The sequence below is a fragment of the Argopecten irradians genome, chromosome 2, assembly GCF_041381155.1.
Source record: "Argopecten irradians isolate NY chromosome 2, Ai_NY, whole genome shotgun sequence".
Taxonomy (NCBI): Eukaryota; Metazoa; Mollusca; class Bivalvia; order Pectinida; family Pectinidae; genus Argopecten; species Argopecten irradians.
This window is the reverse complement of record NC_091135.1, coordinates 54,056,157-54,078,589: the sequence shown is the minus strand read 5'-3', so window position 1 is coordinate 54,078,589 and position 22,433 is coordinate 54,056,157. Positions and strand designations below refer to the sequence as shown.

The 22,433-nt window shown below is 35.5% G+C and overlaps 1 protein-coding gene across 1 annotated transcript in view; it reads right to left on the bottom strand.

Moving 5' to 3' along the window:
* Positions 1 to 1,175: 1,175 nt before the first annotated feature.
* LOC138315959 (uncharacterized) overlaps positions 1,176 to 22,433 on the bottom strand; it is a 33,381-nt gene continuing 12,123 nt past the window's right edge. Inside the window, exons 7-22 of the mRNA XM_069257383.1 lie at positions 22,324 to 22,427; positions 21,567 to 21,767; positions 21,060 to 21,267; positions 18,925 to 19,115; positions 17,833 to 18,060; positions 13,878 to 13,925; positions 13,481 to 13,603; positions 12,410 to 13,120; positions 10,545 to 10,928; positions 9,412 to 9,552; positions 6,438 to 6,656; positions 5,809 to 6,009; positions 5,196 to 5,311; positions 2,596 to 4,310; positions 1,863 to 1,979; positions 1,176 to 1,373 (exon numbers count right to left, since the gene is read on the bottom strand). Of these exons, the coding sequence (XP_069113484.1) occupies positions 1,211 to 1,373; positions 1,863 to 1,979; positions 2,596 to 4,310; positions 5,196 to 5,311; positions 5,809 to 6,009; positions 6,438 to 6,656; positions 9,412 to 9,552; positions 10,545 to 10,928; positions 12,410 to 13,120; positions 13,481 to 13,603; positions 13,878 to 13,925; positions 17,833 to 18,060; positions 18,925 to 19,115; positions 21,060 to 21,267; positions 21,567 to 21,767; positions 22,324 to 22,427 (4,870 nt within the window). The 3' untranslated portion in view covers positions 1,176 to 1,210. The remainder of the gene's footprint in view (positions 1,374 to 1,862; positions 1,980 to 2,595; positions 4,311 to 5,195; positions 5,312 to 5,808; positions 6,010 to 6,437; positions 6,657 to 9,411; positions 9,553 to 10,544; positions 10,929 to 12,409; positions 13,121 to 13,480; positions 13,604 to 13,877; positions 13,926 to 17,832; positions 18,061 to 18,924; positions 19,116 to 21,059; positions 21,268 to 21,566; positions 21,768 to 22,323; positions 22,428 to 22,433) is intronic.

Here is a 22,433-nt window from a genome sequence, read left to right as displayed (position 1 = left end):
TTCTGTCGAATTAAGCCGATTTTCAAACTCGTCCGAGATCTTTCAAATGTTAGCTACACACAAAGTTTCATTAAGCCCGGTTAATATTTACTTAAGTTATCGCGTTCACAAGGTCCGATAATAATTATTAGTGCAAAGGGCAATAACTCCGTACATTTCTGTTGAATCATGTTGATTTCCGGAAGCGTCCTAGATCGTTCAAATATTATTCTACACACATAGTTTCATTTACTAAAGTTATCGTGTTCACAAGTAAATGTTAACGGACGTCGCACGACGGACGACGCACGACGACGGACAAAAGACTATCGCAATAGGTCACCATGACCTGTGGTCAGGTGACCTAAAATGCCTTTGCTTAATCAATCCATACCATTTCAAACACAGAAATAAGAAACTATTACCACCTATTCTTGATATTTGATTATAGCAAGCACCATTTATCATACACATTCTCGATATTCCAGGGGTTACTGTCGTCATATTCGCCCCTGGACAATGTCATAGTGAAACTGAAGGCAACATAAGACACAGGTAATTTCACCTGAATTTGGTCCTTTTACGTAGCTTTGAAGTCGGGCGTCGTTCTGTAGTCTTCAAAGGAAGTATATATAGGTTTGTGATTGGTTTCAATTTTCCTCCAGACCTGCTTCAAGTTTTACTATATGATAGTCCAGGGGTGAATATCACTTAACTCCTGGAGCACAGAAGATGTATTACACATTGAACATCATACATGAACAAATATAAACAGGACTCTATGCAGGAAGGCTCTGGTCAACAGTTACTTAATTCGGGCAGAAACTTATATCAGAGAGATTGGCATCTTCACCACTTTTACGATCGGAAAAGTGACGCCTGTTTGTTTCCAGGTTTCTGTATACCCTTTTATATAATTGGACAACTTTAAATAACAAGTATTCAGCTTAAGATATTTATAGATGGTGAAGGTTCAACTTTTGAAGATATACTAATCAAACACAAAAAAATGCATTCCAGTTTTTCAAATAAAAAGAAGGAATTTCTAATCTGTTTCTGGTTCGGGAACCCATATATCGCAGCACGATGGCTAGTCGATCACACACTACATAAACCAACATTGTAGTATCTTAGCTTGACTAACGAAAGCATGTAACACAGCACTTACATGGCAGTATGTTAACTATAAATGACACTTTACTTCAACTTAACTTTAATCATTGACATTGTTTTACACACACGTGAAATCATGTAACTCCATCTCACACACAGGCTCCGCTAGGTCAAGGTCGTTTGTTAAGGAGTTGAATGTGTTAGAAGTAATACAATGTTCCTCTGTCACCTCTGTCAGCCATTCACCTTGTTTGGCATATTCTGATAGTTTCTTTGTTGTTCTGTAAAGAAAAACAGCCGTAGGTTTCGCCCATGTCAACATGTATGCTCAAGCTATCAAAATATAAATGAAAGAACTAGTTGATATGGAGTTATTCTATTTTTCTTCACGGTAGAATCATTTCATTCATCAATACAATAACGATTTCAATCACAAAACCGAGAAAGGAACGAGTGAAATCGCCTGTTCATCTTCGAATAATACACGCTGATGAAAGTGGCGTTACCGGTGTTTCCTGCATTTGAATATACTTTGCAAATTGCTAAACTGAAACAAATTCTAAATGGATCAAAGACGGCTTATTCTTAGGGTATTAGGTTTTCCCTTTCAACACGTGAGCATTCTGAACATTTTTGTAATAATACTAATAAAAATGTAAGAACGTAAATCTTGTTAGATGAATAATCCACCAAAAGAGTATACCGTATGTAATCTAAAAATACAGTACAAAGGATACACAGAACAAAAGCACAATAAAACACGTGACTACCTGTCGTCCACGTCGTCCTCCGATATGGTGGTGTTAACAGCACTATCTCCTGACGATGATAGTGTCTGTAGCCTGTTAGCTGCATGTTGTAGCCGGACCATCACGTTCGAATCCTTCCTAGTGAATTCAATAACACATAGTAACGCACTATAAACAAAAGAGCCTAAGAATGTGCTAAATCTCCACATGTATAATTATCACTGATTACGTTACTACGATCCATATTGAACGAAAAAATAATTATACACTTGTCACGTACATAAGTGATAATAGCTCCGTAAAATTAAGCACATGACGTTCAATGACTCGGATGTAATGGTTTTGGCCTAAATGCTTATGAATAATGCGACTAAAATACTTTCGACAAAATGAATACAATTTCACCATCCGGATTTTGTAACCTGCATTTAACACATTGATATAACATGCAAAACGATGATCGCTTATCTGAATTTCAAAATCACACGTTATGAAAATCACTTTTGAATAAGTAAATGGATCGATGGATGAGATATTTCATTATATTTTATGCTGAATGAATTCCACATCACCATTATATCCTGTCAATGTCTAACCGTTTTCTCATTTTTGGTACTTACCAAATACCTATATTATGAAAAAACTGCAACTGTGACCTTGATGTACAATGCAGGTGTTGGTGATACTCGTCATATTTCTTTATATAGTGATACTTTAGATTCGTTTGTTACATAATGATACCTATAATACAAACCTTGACTGAGTTGTTTGTGAGTCTTGATTTCTAGCGGTCCTATGGCTAACATCGTCAGAGTTTTGTTTAGTTTGGTACGCTGAGTCAATTTGATGGGTCCGCGTCATCGACTGTATACAAGGATCTGTCTCCTCTTTACAGCCGCGTGGTGACCGGAGACTCCGGGTTGATGAGGAAAATCCCGTATCTGTGTCGGATGTCAGTGGAACCTTTAGCATGGCGCCTGTGTTGGTGTTGGTTTTGGTAGAAAACATCCCAGAGACGTCAGACGACCCTGTCGACTCCACTAACACCTTGTAAGACGAAAATGAAGGTAGTCTCGGCAAGTCGTTCGCACTCTTTTCCAGTCTGTATGACAGGCTTTGGTCCGTGTTCAACATGCTATCGGGATCATACAAATTGCCATCTTTTTGACGAGTATGATACGAATGCCGTCGTTGTAGTGACGATCCATATAAAACCAGAGTGTCCGAGTTGTTTCTCACTCGACATGGGCTTCTAGACATTTCATTTGGTACCAAGTCATTACTTCGTGACTTGCGAATTAAGTTTTTTGAGCTTGAAGTAGAAAGCGTATCTTCAGTCATTGATGACTCAAGCATTCTTTGGATGCTCTGGCATTTATCATTCTTATGTTTTTTTCGCGAATGTTTTTGTTTAAGCTTTGCCTTAGAGAAATGTGGCAAATTTGAATCACTGCTTGTTTTCATAATTTGCGTATTCTGAGTGTTAGCAGAACATATTTCATGAGAATTCCTCTTTTTCCGACGCTTTAATCGTCGCAATTTTCTATCCATGGAGGCACTATTAATAAAGGCGTTACAAGAAAGGCCTTCAATGGAAGATTTCTCTGTCATTGAAGAAATGTCGTTTTGTTTTCTTTGGTGTTCTATAACTATTTTACTTGGCTGACTTTGCGAAGTCACGGAACCATACATATCCTCGCGTGAACAAATGCTCTGTTCTCGTCTTTTGTTATCATGCGTTATCGAACCTAAACGATCACATTCCAAACCACCAGGTTCGGAATGATGAGATGCCACACGTGAATTGCGGGGGTCAGTGCTACTGTTTGCAGTAGAGTTTGAACTGTGTACATTTAGACTGTCAGTGATAAACGGCGATCTTTCCACACGTAACTTTGAAGCAAATCGTTTTCTTTTTTCACTAACATCCAGGCGACTGAAGGGTATGTATGCCTGTTTCTGATTGGAATATTCTGTTGCCTTTTCCAAGAAACGCCGCGATCCAGCACGACGAAGTCCGGGTGAATCTATCAGATGAGGAGGTGTAGAATCCAACACAACGATTTCAGGATAACAGTGCTGAGATATATCAGGTCGTCTATGTATAACCTGTGGTGATCGTGTTTTAAATGACTTCAGGTAATCAGTCTCAAGAGAAGCCATTCCCAGTTCTGAAATTTTGAGAATAGGAACAGCGGCATCGAAACAAGCTTCAGCAATCTCATTTTCGTGGTATTCTCCAACTGGCATATCCATATCATAAGTAGTGCAAAAGTTGAGAGTTCCTCCTTTCATACCCCCAACCGAGTCCTCGGAATCTTTTTCGAGTATGCTTGGACACTTTTCCAGAACAGGTGCACTGAAATCTGTCTGACCTTGATTGTACGAGGCGAATAATTTCGCAGCGGCCATGTGGTTACCAAAATTGATATCCGGGGACTCGATTTCCTTACAATCCTCCTCCTCTGCCTAGCGATAATAAACGGGTGACTATTAGTCTGGACATCCGAGTATAATATTAGTCAGAACAACCGAGTATAATATTAGTTAGAACAACCGAGTATAATATTAGTTAGAACAACCGAGTATAATATTAGTCAGGACATCCGAGTATAATATTAGTCAGAACAACCGAGTATAATATCAGTTAGAACAACCGAGTATAATATTAGTTAGAACAACCGAGTATAATATTAGTCAGGACATCCGAGTATAATATTAGTTAATACAACCGAGTATAATATTAGTCAGGACATCCGAGTATAATATTAGTTAGGACATCCAAGTATAATATTAGTCAGGACATCCGAGTATATTATTAGTCAGGACAACCGAGTATAATATTAGTTAGAACAACCGAGTATAATATTAGTTAGGACAACCGAGTATAATATTAGTTAGAACATCCGAGTAGAATATTAGTCAGGACATCCAAGTATAATATTAGTTAGGACAACCGAGTATAATATTAGTTAGAACAACCGAGTATAATATTAGTTAGGACAACCAAGTATAATATTAGTCAGGACATCCAAGTATAATATTAGCAATCTAAGTCAAAAGGAAACAAAATACTGACATGTTTCAAAAATGGATATTGGATATAGTTTAACTACATTACACACCCATTTTTTACTTGTATGACTAATCGGTAATGCTATGTGAACTGAGTTTATGATTTCAAGCTGCTATTTCCAAAACCATGTTTCAATGACATTCAGAAAATGTGATAAGTGTAATGGTGATAAATCTAAAATATCACAAAGTACTCTGTAGGTTTTTTTCTACAACATATTCAATATAATATACAGGTGCGTAATCTGAAGCTCTCCTACCCCACCATCAGACTGGTACCTGTTTTTCCTCTGGAGAAAGGTCATGGTCACTGTCCTGGTATCGGTAGTGTTTATACATATCACCAAGACACGGGTAATTGTTGTCATGGACACCGCCTCGACCTGAGGATTTCTCTGTCAGAACGATAGGATTGATATTTTATTATTTAGATATGTAACAAAATATAATTCGTTAATAGCGGGAATATAAAGATGATAGTAGCTCGAGATTTCTTTGATCATAATTCCATACGTTACATTCAAGGAAGAAGCTGGATATGTCAGATATGTTTGGGAAGTGTTCAGAAAGTAAACTCATACTTAAGCAATATCTTATGAACTGAGTATTGAAAGAGACTGTTTAAGGAATATTGGTTGCATGGTTGAGTGAGTTCAGTGTGAACGATATGAAAGAACCAATAATTTGACAATTCGTGTTTGAAACCCGCACCATACATATGATCGAAAGTCTTGATGATAAGAACAATTTTCTGTTTGTCAAATTAATGCATTTTTTTCTTCTTTTTAAATATAAATTTTAATTTTTACGCTTACACAATTTTTCCTACAATAACCTTTATACATGTATCAAAATAACTTGGAAATCACATTCATGTTCCAATGTTTCTCACCTTGACCATTTTCGGCTGCCTTTGATTCTTTGCAGCATTTCAGTTTCTTTTCACACCGGCGTCGTACAATGAACATGGACGTGAAGGCGAAGATCAGGTTCAGTACAACGATCATTCCTATCCAGATCGGCTCGTTCAGCAGTTTCTCTCCTGTCGTAGTCACCACTCTCGGTAACGGCTTTTTCACAGAGCAAGATTCGCCTTATTGAAGATATATAGGATGTTAATCAGTTTGGAATACTATGATAATAATGTTACTAAACCAACATTATATTTTTTTTCTAAATAGAAACCTAGTGTTATGAAAACAGATATTATCTCTACGTTAATATATAATGTCGTAAAAATAAAGCCGTAAAATTAGTGATATGTTGATGCTAACTGTCTTCGTATTACCCAAAAGACTTCTTTAAGATTTGAAATTTCTTCATTCAAAGTTTATATATTCATATTTTTCCTACCTGATTATCATTAAAGCATTTTATAAAGGTAATGCGTTCTTTCCCAGAATCAAATGTCATCAAACCATTATTGAACGCATTAAATTGTGTTAACATAAAAACACTTTTTATGCACTCGTTGACGCAGCACTTAATACCAATTGTCAATTAATAATAGTGGCGGTTTACCTATCCATTGCTCGGTGCAGATACAAATAGGATTATCTATAGACCCAGCACAGACTCCATGACCTTGACATTGGTATAGATTACATTGTACTGTCGTCATGTTGCAGTATTCTCCCCATCTTTCGGATTCACAGACACATGTCACACTGCCGTCTGCTATAACACACTCTCCATGGACACAAGGATGAAGGTCACAGAGGAAGGTTTGACAAAACAGACCTACGGTAAAAGAAACAAACAATTTGAGTCAAAACGTATAAGTATATCTCAACATTTGGACTTGGAATGCATACGAACATTTGATCAACTTACTTCTGTTTAATACGTGGATTTGAGATCCCCTAAACGATTTGTCGTCGATCAATCCCACTTCATATTTGGGCAAGCTGGTACTAATCGACGGTAAATCGTGCTTTATCCATGCCATTTTCAGATCTCGAAACCCAGTTATTGTACTAGAGAGGTGATAGACACACAAAGTATCACCATAGGCACATGATTCTACTTTATAAAAGTTGAAAGAGCAGCTTAACTTTAATTTTGTTTATAAACTAATAGCATATTTGGATTCCTTATTATAACCTAATTACCGTGACATAATATCGGCACAATGTTTTCAAGAAAAGTATATATTAAACGAAATTCTTTGCTTGAAGTGAGAAATGCAAAATTGTGGATTTCCATCCATTTTTCCAAGTTGGGTCCTTTATATACCCCCGGCCTTTAACGAGGACTGAAAGCTTTAACGTGAATTCAGAGTTTACTCGAAGTATGAACATGGTCCACTCGACGTCGAGATAATGGGGTTTGATTGATCATATTTGACCATGATTCATGTTCATCCATATTCCAAACAGATTACATGACATTCATTTCATGTTGTTTCAGCTTACTATTTTCTGTGTTTCACGCCATCGTCATTTGTCAATTTCATTACGATACATGTATTACTAAGCGATTCATGAAACCAAATTTCAATTACGTAGAAGCAAAAATAAAGGTGGTGGAATTACTGATATATTCGTATTATGCAATTGAATTGTCAATTATATAAATCGTGAACTGACATCTGCACCTCCTACCACCACAAAAATAGAAACTCTCGCATTAAGTTGTAATTATGTGATTATGACATAAATATAAAAATGGAAACAAGGTTCATAACCAAATATGAAAATGGCAACAAGGTTCATAACCAAATATAAAAATGGCAACAAGGTTCATAACCAAATATAAAATGTTATCATTCAATACGACATAAGGTACAATCCGTATAATGATGTAATTACAGAACCAATGACGTGCAGAGATAATATATACATAATAATGACATAAAATGATCTTTAATAGATATTGATAGGTGTCAATTTAGAGAGAACGCTTTTTTAATCCTTAACACTCGACTCTATTCCCCTTGTCGTTTCCAGCAATGGTCATACGCCTACCCGTACTGGCTTGTTTAATTGATTTCCGATGGTAATCTGATTAAAACACATATTTTCAATACGCTTAAATTGATGGTGCTTTGATTTCTTGTTACAGCCCAAATCGTTCTTTTTCAATCTAATATTACGTTTCAGAACAAGAGGCCCATGGGCCTTAACGGTCATCTGACTCATGGCACAAAACAACAAAGTCACAGTATAAAGTATTGGTTAACGATTTATATAAACAATACAAGGAACTCCTTAGTTGAATATGTAAGTTTCTGAAATAGGTAAATGTCATTTGTTGAACAAACTTGGTAGCCCTTCATCCATATATGGTTGTAACCCATTCAAGGATTAATATAAGGAGGAGTCAGATTTTAAAGCCGAATTTCAGCAAAGCTCCCATTTTGGACCTCCGCCATACTATCCCAATGGGTCTTAGCTCGGTCCTTTATAAAGTATGATTGTCTTCACCTAAAGTTCCCCCTTCTGAATCAATTAAACCCCTATAGATCAATTTTCCTTGAGATCGGAGACTGAAACCTTAAAACAGGAAGTGGGCCAGCAGCCATCTTGGAATACCAAAATCTTTACGAAAATGTTTGCATGTTGTTCGGCATCAATTAAAACCCCTATATACCAATTTTCATTGAGATCGGAGACTGAAACCTTAAAACAGGAAGTGGGCCAGCGGCCATCTTGGAATACCAAAATCTTTACGAAAATGTTTGCATGTTGTTAGGCATCAATTAAAACCCCTATATACCAATTTTCATTGAGATCGGAGACTGAAACCTTATAACAGGAAGTGGGCCAACGGCCATCTTGGAAAACCAAAATCTTTACGAAAATGTTTGCATGCTGTTCGGCAACAATTAAAACCCCTATAGACCAATTTTGATTGAGATCGGAGACCAAAACCTGAAAACAGGAAGTGGGCCAGCTAAGAAAATTTACCCTTTTGGGACCCCACCCCTTAGCCCCTAGGGGTCGGACAAGACTCATTTATGTAAAATATTATCGTCCTTCCCCATTGATGTTTCACACCAAATATGGGTGAAATTCATTTAAGGATGAAGGAGGAGTAGGATTTTTAAAGCTAAAATTAAGAACATTTCCCCTTTTGGGGTCTCAGTCCCTAGGGGTCGGACCAGGCTCATTTATATAAAATATGATTGTCCTTCCCCAATGATGTTTCACAATAAATATGGATGAAATCCATGCAAGGATGAAGGAGGAGTAGGATTTAAAAGCTTGTCCTTCCCCAAGGATGTTGCATACCAAATATGAATGTAATTCACTCAAGGGTTTAGGAGGAGTAGGCTTTTGTATAAATAGTTTTATGCACGACGCACGGCGGACGGCGCACGACGACGGACGAAACACGATGACAATAGGTCATCCTGACCTTCGGTCAGATGACCTAAAAAACCATGATTGATAGCATATTGATCACTTTTATCACTATTAAGATCACTTAATGGAGATGTATTATGTAGGTTTGTAATTGTGGGTTATAACTGACGCTGTATATGACTGCTCACCTGTCGTGTTTACCATACATTGACAGGTGTACATGTTGCCCTCTGAACTCACACAGACTCCTCCATTCAAACAAGTGCCGGCCTCACAGTGGTTCATTTTACCACCCTTTATATATTTCGTCTTTTCTATATATTGGTCATCTGAAGAAATAAATCACATAAAGTAATGTATGCTCTGGGTTCAAACTTGTCATTTCAAAAGTAAAGTTTATAATGATTAAAAAATGGTCACTAAATCGCTATTATTTCCACCACAGTTTAGACAATTTGCCAAAGCTGGACACATAACATGATACTTTCACATGTTAAAGAGACAATTCACTCAGGCTAATTCTTTTACATAACCAAGAAGTGAAATATGGCATAAATGTATTGTTCTATATTTCTTATGAAACAAATAACGTTAAACATTGACAAATTCCACGTCATTGTTAAGTATTTTAATTAATATCGTTGAAATATCAAATCGTTGATCAATACGATTAAGCAGGTAGAATATGGGCGCTGTACCTATACCCGAGCCAAAGTCACGCACGTTAAACAAATGAACTACATAACCACTGCGAAGGTGATAAAATGATTTTGAGGCAAGATAATTCACCTAATAAGGTAAACAAACTATTTTCAGAGCGATTTGAGCAGTTATAGACAAAAGTTGCATTACTCTACGAGCAAGGGACAGGGTTCGGCATACAAGAAGTTCGACCTCAATGTGTAATGGCGGACAGCGAGCGAGTTTGAAAATTTCACACATATGTCACCACCATGGGCTTTTCAGGCATATCACAGTAAAACCGACTGATCTAAATTCCATAAGAACTGGGTTTTTCCGATACATGTACAAATTTTAATGTTCTCCTAGAATGAATAATGTTCTCTTAGAATGAATTGTCCCTTTAAAAATGTCAACTACAAACGTATATTTATATCTTACATCAGATGCTGCATTACTTCTTTGGAAACGGGTATAAGATATCGAAATCAAACTTTAAATTAATTTGTAGGAAATCTTTTAAAAATCAACATTGATAACACAGGTTATCCAAAACTCTGAGTAGGCTAAACGTACATGTTTAACGAAGGGCTCATTCGTTGCAGGATCTCACAAACGCATTCTAATTATTAGAACATACCTTTGCAGACAGCATATTGTGCCTGGAACAAATTAAGGTTCTCTGATTTTAACCCCGTTGAAAAAGTCAGCTGGAGAGAGTTTAAATGTGATTGGATAATGACATGGCCCTTTGACCCTGAATTAGCGGTCACATTCCGTATGATCCTGTAGTGACCGGGCCCCAGTGAAGTGTCCAGTATCTCTAGGTACGTCTGAGGATTACCTATGGATATGTTGGTAAACTCCAGTCTGATATTGTACCCGGTCTCTGTGGATAGGTGGATGGTCTGTTGGCTATTGAGTGGTGCCGTATTGGGGAAGTGAAGACTCTGTATTACTCGGCCATTCTCGGGGTTTGTCGGAATTATTTTTGACTCCGATACCCGCACAATGTTGTCACTTGCTAAAAAGGAAGTTGAAAGTTATATGAGTCATAACTGGGCGAACATTTCGGCATACTAATTTCTCTTGAGAAATCTATTGAAACCAATAGTTTTGGTGAAACTATGAAAACCATTTAAATGCATCTACAAACATGTATAATGCTTTACAACCATTTGCGACATCACACAGTTTATTCACTGTTATACTTTTTGTGCTTTATGTATGTATGAACGCATTTCTGAAGAAGTCACTTTATAATTGTGAAATGTGAAATCATATGGTCAACCACAACTTAGTCTCTTGGTTTTACAAGGTTTGCTTATTGCACTGTAACGTAAATACTATGAGTTTTAGCAGTACTGCCAAAATTAATATAGATCTTTTAATTGAATTTGTAACACCTATATATTTTAAATTGTAATTCTCAAAATGTTGGTAACTTATGGTAGTGAATGATATATAAAAGCTCTTCTTGATTCGTGTGTTTGGAAATTACGTAACATATAACTTTAACTTGCCGTATTTAGATATTGGCTTTACCTAAAAATAACCCTCTTCACATATGTTGTCGTTTGAATGATAGTTGCTTTAAATTTTAGTTTTCATAATTTTATTGCGTCGATTAATACTATGAATTTGAGTTAGAAAGATGATTGTATGTAACTGTCAAAGAGACAAAGAAGTAACAGTATCATGAAAACGGCATTATACTTTATCAAATACCTTTCCATGATATCTTCTCATGAAAACAGCACCTAAATGATGCAAAGAATATCTGATAAAAACCGAAGGATTCAATGGTACAAATAGGCATAACAAACTTTAATTTAAAATCTATATACCGGTATATATATGTTGTGCGGTTTTTGGGACAAGACATGTTGAATGCATTCAAAAGGTGCATATTTATATGTTAATTTTACAAAATCATTAAAACGATAAACAAAAAAAAAGAAATAAAACTAAATATGCTTTGTTTATCTGTCAATATTTGAAAAAAATACGCATGTGGCCAGTTGATCTCGATCTTTGTAAGGGCCCAGTTTTTCAAAGAGGGCTTATCACAGTTACACGACATTTTTTAAAATCAAGATAAAACAATTTATAATATATGTCACTTGACAGAATTTCTAAGCTTTAATGTACTCCATTTGTTGCGTTCTTGTCAATTTTAGATAAGATATAATCAGAAGTTTTGCAGCAAATGACAAAAAATGTAAACTGCACTAACCAAGTGAAGTGATTGAGCTTCGCACCTTTTGAACAACTGGACCCAGATTACGACGAAATGATTTTCTCACATTATTTTAACAGACGAGGAATATCAACTAACCTGCTAAAAACTGACCCTTGATCTCTGTTAGTATTATTTAAAGACAAAAAAATTATAAATAATAATCTATGAATATCATCCAAGCATGACAAAATTTCTATTAAAGAATATATTACAGAGTGGTTATTTGTATGTAAAACCAGGCCAACGGGTAGTGAAATACTTACGTCTAGTATATTCAGCATAAAACCCGTCATTTTTCTCGATCGAATCAGTCCTCAAACATAATTTGAAACGGTTCCTGAACGCTATAAATGTTCGCTGACTGATGGATGTTGCAGTTTGATTTAACAAACTTGGCAAAACAAGTTCCTGATTATTTGTATGTAAAACCAGGGCTGCATTAGAGTAGTTAGAAATAATACTGATATTCACAAAGACTAGAATCACCCGGTTTTTACCGGGGAATCGGAAGGTCCGACAACAATGTACAACGTCCGGGTATCCCAGCGGGTAGTTTATACTAGATAAACTTCCACTGTTGGTTTTATTATTATCTTCTTTTTCTATACATTCGTCATCATTTATCCATTTCCAGGATAGCTGAAATCCACGGTAACCAATGGTGGAATCTGTGTGGAATGTAATTGTTATTCTTTGTCTTACAGACAGGAACTGCTGTTGATCAATGGTACTTTTATTTCCACATAGAGTAACGTTGTTGTTCATTATTTCACTAAATCTCAGATAGTCATACAGACACATTTCCTGGTACTCAATATCCAAATATTCCAATGAGACGAAAATACGCTGCCCCTCCGTAGATTGTATTTCATATGTATTATGGATATTGTTTCCATATATAAGGCTAGGCCTCTCGGGCCATTGCAACTGCCCAACAGGACTTTGTAGTACTTCCTTTCGAGTAAGATTCATATCTGCGAAAAAAAAATCATCTGATATTAAATTCAGTATTTAAGAGGTCAGCTAAATGCAATACATGTTATCATTCATTTGTTGTTGAGTTAGGTGATCGCACATTCTAAATGTTAATAAATCCAGCAGTACTTTCCAAAGAAAATGAAACAAAGGAAGTATTATGATATTAACATAAACGAAAAAAAATAGTAAGAAATATATTGGCCCTGGTTATAAAATAATCGGTTTGTGTAGTATATAATGATTAGGTAGCAATTTATTCCTGAAACGAGGATGATCCAAAATAAGCATAGCTACATGAAAATAAGAAAATAATGGAGCTTTGCTTGTCATACGTTACATCCTGAGGTATGTTATACCTGTTCTGTGGTGCCTCCTTACACATATAAACGGATGGGGAATATCGCAGTCGGACTGAGTGACAAGGTTGTCAGTACATCTCTGGCCTGATAACCCAACATTCTTCACGGTACAGCGAGTATCTAAAATGAACACATGGAATGTATTTATCTTAGCAAAACTTCAAAGAAACGCCAAAAACATTTTTTTAAATATATTATTATAATATGATTATGATGTTCAGTCTGTATTTATAGATTTAATAGTAGTATTAACAAATGTTAATTTAGAACTTATTCATAATTCACAATATTCAGCGTATAATCAATGATGTGTTTATTCAAATATCTCAAATACATTGTATGTTTCCATATAGATCATGATAACTAATGAAAAGAAGAACAATAAAATTCTTACCATTGGATTTGGTCTCTTCCCAGATGCTTATGTATTCCTGACTGTAATCTACGGAAGATAAAGTATATCAAAATGTATAGTGAATCTCAGATTATTATCAAAGTTCTCATTCAAAATAACTAAAATGTCAACTTTTAGTGTGCAAAAACTAGCATTATAAACTTTTAATGATTCAATAAGTTCTACATCGGCTTGGAAATATTGAAGTCCTTAGAGAATGAAAAAAGCCAATCATCAAATTATTCAGTTTCAACATAACCTTGAAGAAGGCAATGTATAAATATGAACAAAGATTATAGGTTCATTTCAAATCAGGCTCGTACCCTAAAGGATGATGGATGTATGAGCACTTTTTGGGGGCGAGGCGAACGCCGCAGGAGCGAGAAGAAGGAGTCTGCATTTCAAGTGGTTCCATTTGGTAGCTTTTGGCAGGTTTTTTTTTCGTGATATACCATTATTCAAAATAGTTAACACCTTAAAATTCAGGTAGGTACGTTATCTTTGATGCTAAGTGTTAAATACTGACTTGTTAAATACATCCCCCAATGTATAGGTAATATCTTTATTTCTTACTTTCATAATTGTTCATGCTATGATTTCACCACTGAAACTTGTTTAGGAAACCTTTGTGAGTACAAAACATATCCACAAATAGACCGAATCATCTGTCTCTTAAAATGAGCAGCGCCTTTTTGTCGTTTATTGATACGCTCATTCTAACTCTGTATCCACATACAGAGTGAGCCTCAGCACATCAAAACTCAAACGCTTATATTCTCCATACAATGAACTCTAATCCATGACTTCAAAACCTGAAATGCTTAATGTCAAATTAAAGTTCCTCTCAGGCAAAAAAAACACATTAACCTCCAGTGATGTTTTTATGTATATTTGGGGCCTAATATTTAATATTTTCCCAAATTAAGAAAAACTCTTTAAAATATGCATGTTTCAAGAAAGACGCAATCTATTGTTTTCCCAAACTGGCAGTCCATTATGAGGGACCTTATCTCACCGAAATAGCTTTTTGACCCACACAATTTCTTTGATGTTGATACGGTGGTGAGCTTGGCTAGTCGCGAATATTATCAGGTAAAATAATGTAAAGTTTTTATATGTTAATTTCCAATATTTTTTACAATGTAAAGACTGTCACTTTCACACGTATGCACTTAAAAGTCTAAAGCATTCCAAACGTCCCTCGAATATTGGAATTTCTCGACTTTAATATACATACTTAAAACTTACTACATAATGTGCATGCACGGGCTTATATGCTTACATGGCAGCTACGCGCCTGATTTCAAATTAAGAAGATTTCAGTACGGTCGATTTCAAATTCAGTGGACTCCTCCGTAATTGATATAAGAAATAAATTGCTTCTAAAAAGGCATATATAGTATACTAATTATTTTGCCACATGAACATGTCCAGTGGTTGTGGGCAATAAGCGAAAGTACGTATTTTTGATAGACACTATTGGGACAAAGGAATATTAGCCTTTATCATTTTAATTTGAATATTAGACTTTAACGTTTTATAGGAATATTAGCCTTTATTAGGAATATAAGCCTTTATCATTTTAATATGAATATTAGTCTATATTGTTTTAATAGGAATATTAGCCTTTGTTGTTTGAATAGGAATATTAGCCTTTATCGTTTTAATAGGAATAGAAGCCTTTATTATTTTAATAGAATATCATAGCAATCGCTGTTTTCGGAGTTAACAGATTGGTGACAGACAACTTAGCGGTTTACCTAATTATTCTGAAATTATCATGATAACTGGATATGTGCGTTTATGAGGTTGTATGCAATGTTTTTCGAAAATACTTATGATGTTTCAGCTATACATGAATTTTTTTTGTATACTATATATATAATTATATAATTTCGGGGCCGCGGTGTCCGAGTGGTTAAGGTGTCTCGACATATTACCACAAGACCTCCACCTCTGGGGCGCGAGTTCAAATCCCGTGTGAGGCAGTTGCCAGGTAATGACAGCTGTTCAGTGGTTTTTTCTCCGGGTACTCCGGCTTTTCTCCACGAACAAACCCCTAATATTCATGCATTGAAATGAGAAAGGAAACACAACTTGAATGTGGAAAAAGATAGTGTGGTCTGCGCTACAAAAGTATAGTTATTAACTTCGATTTTATCTCCCGATAACATTTAATTAGAGCGAGCGGAAAATAACGATAATAACCACTAAGAGATCATGTCAACGGGTTCAGTCACCTCATTTTTCAAATGAAATAAGATTATAATGCATTACAATGCTAAATCGCCACATACTAAAGGTAGTATGATGTTTCATCTTTGATAATATATGTAATTGCTACATCATGCCATACTGCCAGACTGGCGTCAATACCCTCGGAATGTAATACAGTAATTCTAACATTATGCATAAACATATATATCAAATAACTATTTATATATATAACAACACCATGGAATCTAATACAAAGACCACACACAATGTACCGAGTTTGTTTCTAAAAGTCAAGTTAAGTCAACGCTTTTTTTTACACATGCTACGTGAATTACTGACTCCGTACGTCTCACGATCGTCCACCCTGCCTCGGGGGGGGTGGCAGTATTTTCATAATTCAGAACGACTCTGAAAATAAATCATGTTGAAAATCATGTAAATACAAGGCAAAGTCTAATGGGTTCAACTCTTTTAAACGAACAGACTTGTGTCGAGAACAGGTCATGACCTTAGCGACTACCGTTTGGCAACACTCGTTATCTCTCTGGCGACGAGTTTAAATGAATATTTGTTTACAACCATCGGGATTCAACAACTGTTGCTCTAATGCTACTACATAGATCATTAAAAATTATTCTTTGTATAACTTAATTTTAACAACATGTGTAAATGGTATCAATATGGAGTCGATTTCTGCATATCTTTTTACGGATACTGGAACTGGTAACTGAAAACTGGAAGTAGTATTTCGTGACATTTTCAGCAAACTAGCGAAGCTAGAGGTGGACACCTTTACAATTCCTTTACCTATTTTCAAAACATACAAATGGGGATCTATTCTACTTAAAGATCAAGTTTCAAAGTTATCTAATAGAAGTGTCTTATAATGGGTTTTCGTATTGTAGACATTTCAATTTATGCACAATTCAACAGTAGAACAATTTTGCGCAAAAGAGAATTGATTAGTCTTTACCTTAGATACAAATTAGTTTATAGACAGATGTAAATAAAAGAATTGGTTTTCTTTTTTTGATTGCGTATACGGTAGTATGAACGCAGTTGGCAACGAACATATTGTATGGATAAGTCATCTTCACTAGCCAAGGCTTCTGATTACGTTACTAAGTCATCTTCTCTAGCCAAGGCTTCTGATGACGTTACTAAGTCATCTTCTCTAGTCAAGGCTTCTGATGACGTTACTAAGTCATCTTCTCTAGCCAAGGCTTCTGATTACGTTTCTTAGTCATCTTCTCTAGCCAAGGCTTCTGATTACGTTTCTAAGTCATCTTCGCTAGCCTAGGCTTCTGATTACGTTACTAAGTCATCTTCACTAGCCAAGGCTTCTGATTACGTTACTAAGTCATCTTCTCTAGCCAAGGCTTCTGATTACGTTACTAAGTCATCTTCTCTAGCCAAGGCTTCTGATGACGTTACTAAGTCATCTTCTCTAGCCAAGGCTCCTGATGACGTTACTAAGTCATCTTCTCTAGCCAAGGCTTCTGATGACGTTACTAAGTCATCTTCTCTAGCCAAGGCTTCTGATGACGTTACTAAGTCATCTTCTCTAGCCAAGGCTCCTGATTACGTTACTAAGTCACCTCGTGGATAAGTGTGCTATATGATATTGTTTATTGATTTAGACGACCAACTTTTGACCTCTGTCTGGACATTGTATCTAATAATAGCTTTAGCTTTGAATTTCCGTATATTGTATTATTGGCATGGCTATTTTATTTACCTGAGTATATACTTTGAATTGCCTTGTTATATATGGCGCAGTGACCCTTCGAAGTGTCGCGGTGTAATGAGGCGTTATAAGATGTGCATAGCTCCTTGGCGCTAGTATAAGATTCTGTTGCTCGCTTTACGATAAGGAAACACCATCGATCGTCTGATAGTAACATGATGTTGGGATCCACGACCAGTATAGTGTACACATCCCGAAACGCCTCCATACAGACTGGATCTGAAAAAATCCAGACAATTTGTAAAGCAAAATCGAACATTTATATAAAGATACAATACACTTTTTTTTATAAAACAAACAGGTGCAATACGGACTGCGAGATCCAAGAAAGTGGTAAAGCACGATTTAACGCCGATTAGTTTCACCTTCCGGTGATTGTGACGTCATATTTTGACGTGATTTTGACGACGTCATAATCGCCGGAAGTTAGGACTAATTAAGGAATTATTTGTATTTTTGTTATTTACTAGACTCAACTGCATTTGTTGGACAGATGTTTTAAATGACGTGCGTTACATTTCAACAGACTATTTCTTTTTAAAATGTTCCTTTGAAATAAAACGTTTTTTCAATGTTACGATTGATGTAATCCCGGAACAGCTGGCTCCAAATTGGCGTGAAATGTTGTCAAGTTCAATATTTGTCAATATTTTATTTTCTGAAAGATATTCATTACATTCAAATTGTTTAATTGAAGAATTAAAATTACAGAAATAATATATACCAAATCTGATGCGCATTAACATTACTTGTGGAAGTCAGTGTTCCATTGTATGTATTCTTGCGCGACAACCGACTGCGTTTACACAAATGTAAACGATTTCCCAGTTGGTAAGACATATTACATTCTAGATACAACAAATCGAACGTGCACCAGTTCCAATGCGAGTAGATTATGATATGTTAAAATGAACATTGGTAGATTCTTATTTAACTATGTGAACAGTTTCAGGCTTATTGAATTGACCAAGAGTATATTATAATACATCGAATTGAACATGAGTAGATTAAAAGCATAAGAAAGTGAAAGCGAGTAGTTTTCAGGGTCATCACGAATGGTTTCTAAGAAGTAAGTAGATATACCTTCTCGAGCGATCACTGACAATCGAAAACCTGACCCAGAAACAGAGTTGTCTGTCTGAAAGCGAATATTTGCTCTATTACTCCGAGACGTCCAATCCATTAGTTTAATCTTCTTATTCCAGTTGCCGCATCGCGTTACATCCGGGGAGGCATCAGAAAAACTGCTGAGAGTTATGTTATCGCAAAGGCAGCTGACAAAAAAAATATTAAACATAATTTTGAATGAGAAAGCTAGGAAAACCAGTGGTAAGAAAAAAAAGGTAATGGAGAAATTGTGCTTTTATCATTTAAATTGAAAATCCTATCCTTGTAATGAATACGTTTATAGATTAAGTTTAAGGCAAACTTTTGGTCCTAAAGATAGCTTCTTACTCGAGTATTATCGAGGAATATCTATATGATCTTCCCTCTAAAATTAAAAACATTCTAAATAAGTACCACTTATCATCGATTTATTTGGTCTTATTGCAGGTATTACCGGCTAAATAGTTTCTTTCGGAATTTATGAATCCTAAATAATAGAAGAGCATGTCACAATTTGAATAATCTACGTGACAAGCAAGATACAAGAAAGTTACTGTTATCTCTTATATTTTACTCCTTAATCTTAACTAAACTGAAGTTCATATACTGGGAATATGATTTACAAATATTTTATATTCCTTTTTAAAGTTCTCAAACAGGATTGGCACATAACAATTTATAAGTAAGTCTCCTCAGTAGTTAAAGGTTGTTGAAATAACGACAACAAAAAATAAGTAGGCAAAAGAAGAACGTTCGACAGCAATAAAGCATTTGTAGTGTTATTTGAAGATAAGAATTTATATTAGGATTGTGAGTTGCTTTCGTAAGTTGTGAAGTATTGGTATACAGTTTGCTTCAGAACATTTTGCTTCAGAAACTGCATCTGAGGTTAAAGGTTTTTGTTTATAACTCAAAGACTGTTTTAATGAAACCTTACATATATAAGTGCAGTAAATGGATCCTGCTACCTTCTCGTCAATGTTGAAGTGGTTTTACAACAAAGACAACCCAAATGAATGTGTTGGAATATAAACCAACAGAAAATAGCTTCCTGTTGGTGAAATCAACCATGAAAAATTCCCGACATCGAAGTACCTATCTTCCTAGTCAGAAGATATACCTATTAAGACACGCTTTAAAATATTATGTCAATAGAAGTGCATGTCAATAGGTTCTTAAAGAAAAGGGATTTGACAGCAATAAATGAGAAAAGACATTATGTAGGCTTTTAATGCGGAGAAAGCTGTCGATGGATATAACCAAAATGATAAAAAAATGAAGATAACGATACAATTATATAAAAATTAAAGTCATATTTCTAGCGTCAAATTTCGACCACCCACTTTTTTAACAGGTAGTATTTTTATCTGCGTTTCTCTCCTTGAGAACTAATGCAAACGTGAATAAAGACTGGAATATAGCTTGAGAAAACCTAACAAAATATATCATCAGAATTATGATATAAGGAGTTATAACGTGGAACAATATGTTAATGGAAACCATTCCTATATTGCTTTATACCAGTGTAACGGCGGAGTTATTGGTCATATGACCAACATTAACAAGGCCATGTAGTATTGGTATCAATGACAGACGCCGAAGTGATAATGAGTGTCCTATGAAACCTATAGTTCTAATTATGCTTGTTATTCTATTTTCATACGGTTTTGTAACAAAACTACTTGGCAAAACAAATTGGTGTTTTTATAACCTGATTTACTTCGAAGATTGCCATCTGCGCCAAATCTAACACAAGAGGGCCACTTCCTATATTGGAATCAAGGTGTAGTTTGTAAGCAGAGACCGTTTTCACTGATAGATGGAGACCATGATTTACTGTTTTAATCATGAATCCAGACATACATCGTTTCCTTTTTGTCATATTATATCATAACTGCTATAAGGTTATCATGCTAGTAGCTGCCTTCTTGCAATAGCGGAGAATTATTCATAATTTGCTTGTTGTTTCAGATAGACAATTCTACAAGATAATGGAATTTAAAGATATTTTCTTCAATAAAGTTTGTATGCTTCATCATTATAACTGTTTTATGGAATTTCAGCTCAAACAATGGCTACAACATGTAATTGAAATATTTTATTTTATTTACCTTTCTGTTTGTTCTAGATCGAACGCTTCGAAACGAATTTGTAGACGATGAAACGGATTGGAGCTAGAAATGCGATGCGTCGTATCGGTGAAGTGCTCGTAATTTCCAGGAAAATGTAGACTATTTATAAAAATTCGCTCCTGACTGTCTATAGTAAGGTCCTGGACTCCTCTGGTTACTAAACTATTCCAGCCAGTAGGAAACGTTACTGATGACATAAAACAAATTAATGGAATTGCTAAACGAAACATGATCTAGTAAACAAAAATAACATTTTAGTGTGGACACAGGAAACATACCAAAAAGCTAATTATTTTGCTGATCACTGAATGGGCGAGTGATACTCCTCCTTCAAACGTAAATTCAATGGTTAATTATCAGTTCAATTTTAAAATCCCCACTGACTTTGACGATGTTAAATATATGTAACAAACGGTTGCCTCTCCGTCACGTAACATACATTACAAATATATGAGTTAGACAACATGTACTTTTTAAAATCAATACCTCCATTGTTCGGTGTCTGGCATATATACGGATTTTCAACAAGACAGTTCCGGTCGTTCCAGTAATACGAATCAGTGTGTTTGATTCCCTTGACAGGGAGAGGGAAGGCGTTCCTCATTTCGACACAGTCCTCGTCAGACAAGCCATCATCACTGGGCTGTCGTATAGAAAAGTTGTAGTGGGCCCATCCCTCGAACCAGTCTAAGAATTGTACGAGCAGGATATTGTTTAGATCGTTATTTCGACAAGACTCAGAGTTAAAAATGATGAAACAGAAAATAAAAGAGACAATACAGTTACTATACTGATGGTCGTGTTCCAGGGTCCGTATTAGTAATTTAGTTTCTAAAAGCAAAGTAATAAAACTTATTTAGAAATTCTTAAAATCTGAAAACAAATGGATAGTTTTTATATTTTGCAAACACTTTGCACTTTATCAGACGACTAAGCGACTACATAATCAATCCCGGCCAATGCAATCTTCACCTCTCCACCCCACTCACACACACACACTCACTCACACTCACACACACAATGTTTGTTTGCTGTTTGCTGAGATAGTTGAAACTAATAATGATGGAAAATCTAGTTTCTTTTAATTTCTAGTGAACTTTACCTATATGCCTCGGAAGAGAAAACATTTTTACTTTGTTGACGACAATGTAATATAAAGTTTGATTTAGTTTGTGTGATTTCACAATCTCAAATGAGAATCGGTTTTGAAACTTTATTTCACGTATGAAAACATTCTACTTGCTCGTAAATTTCATTCGTGTGAGGTCCGCCCAGAAAAAGTCTCCTTCAAACCGACGATCACTGGCACCTATCCAAAAGGATGTGGCATGATGACTGCAGTTTGAGCTGAAA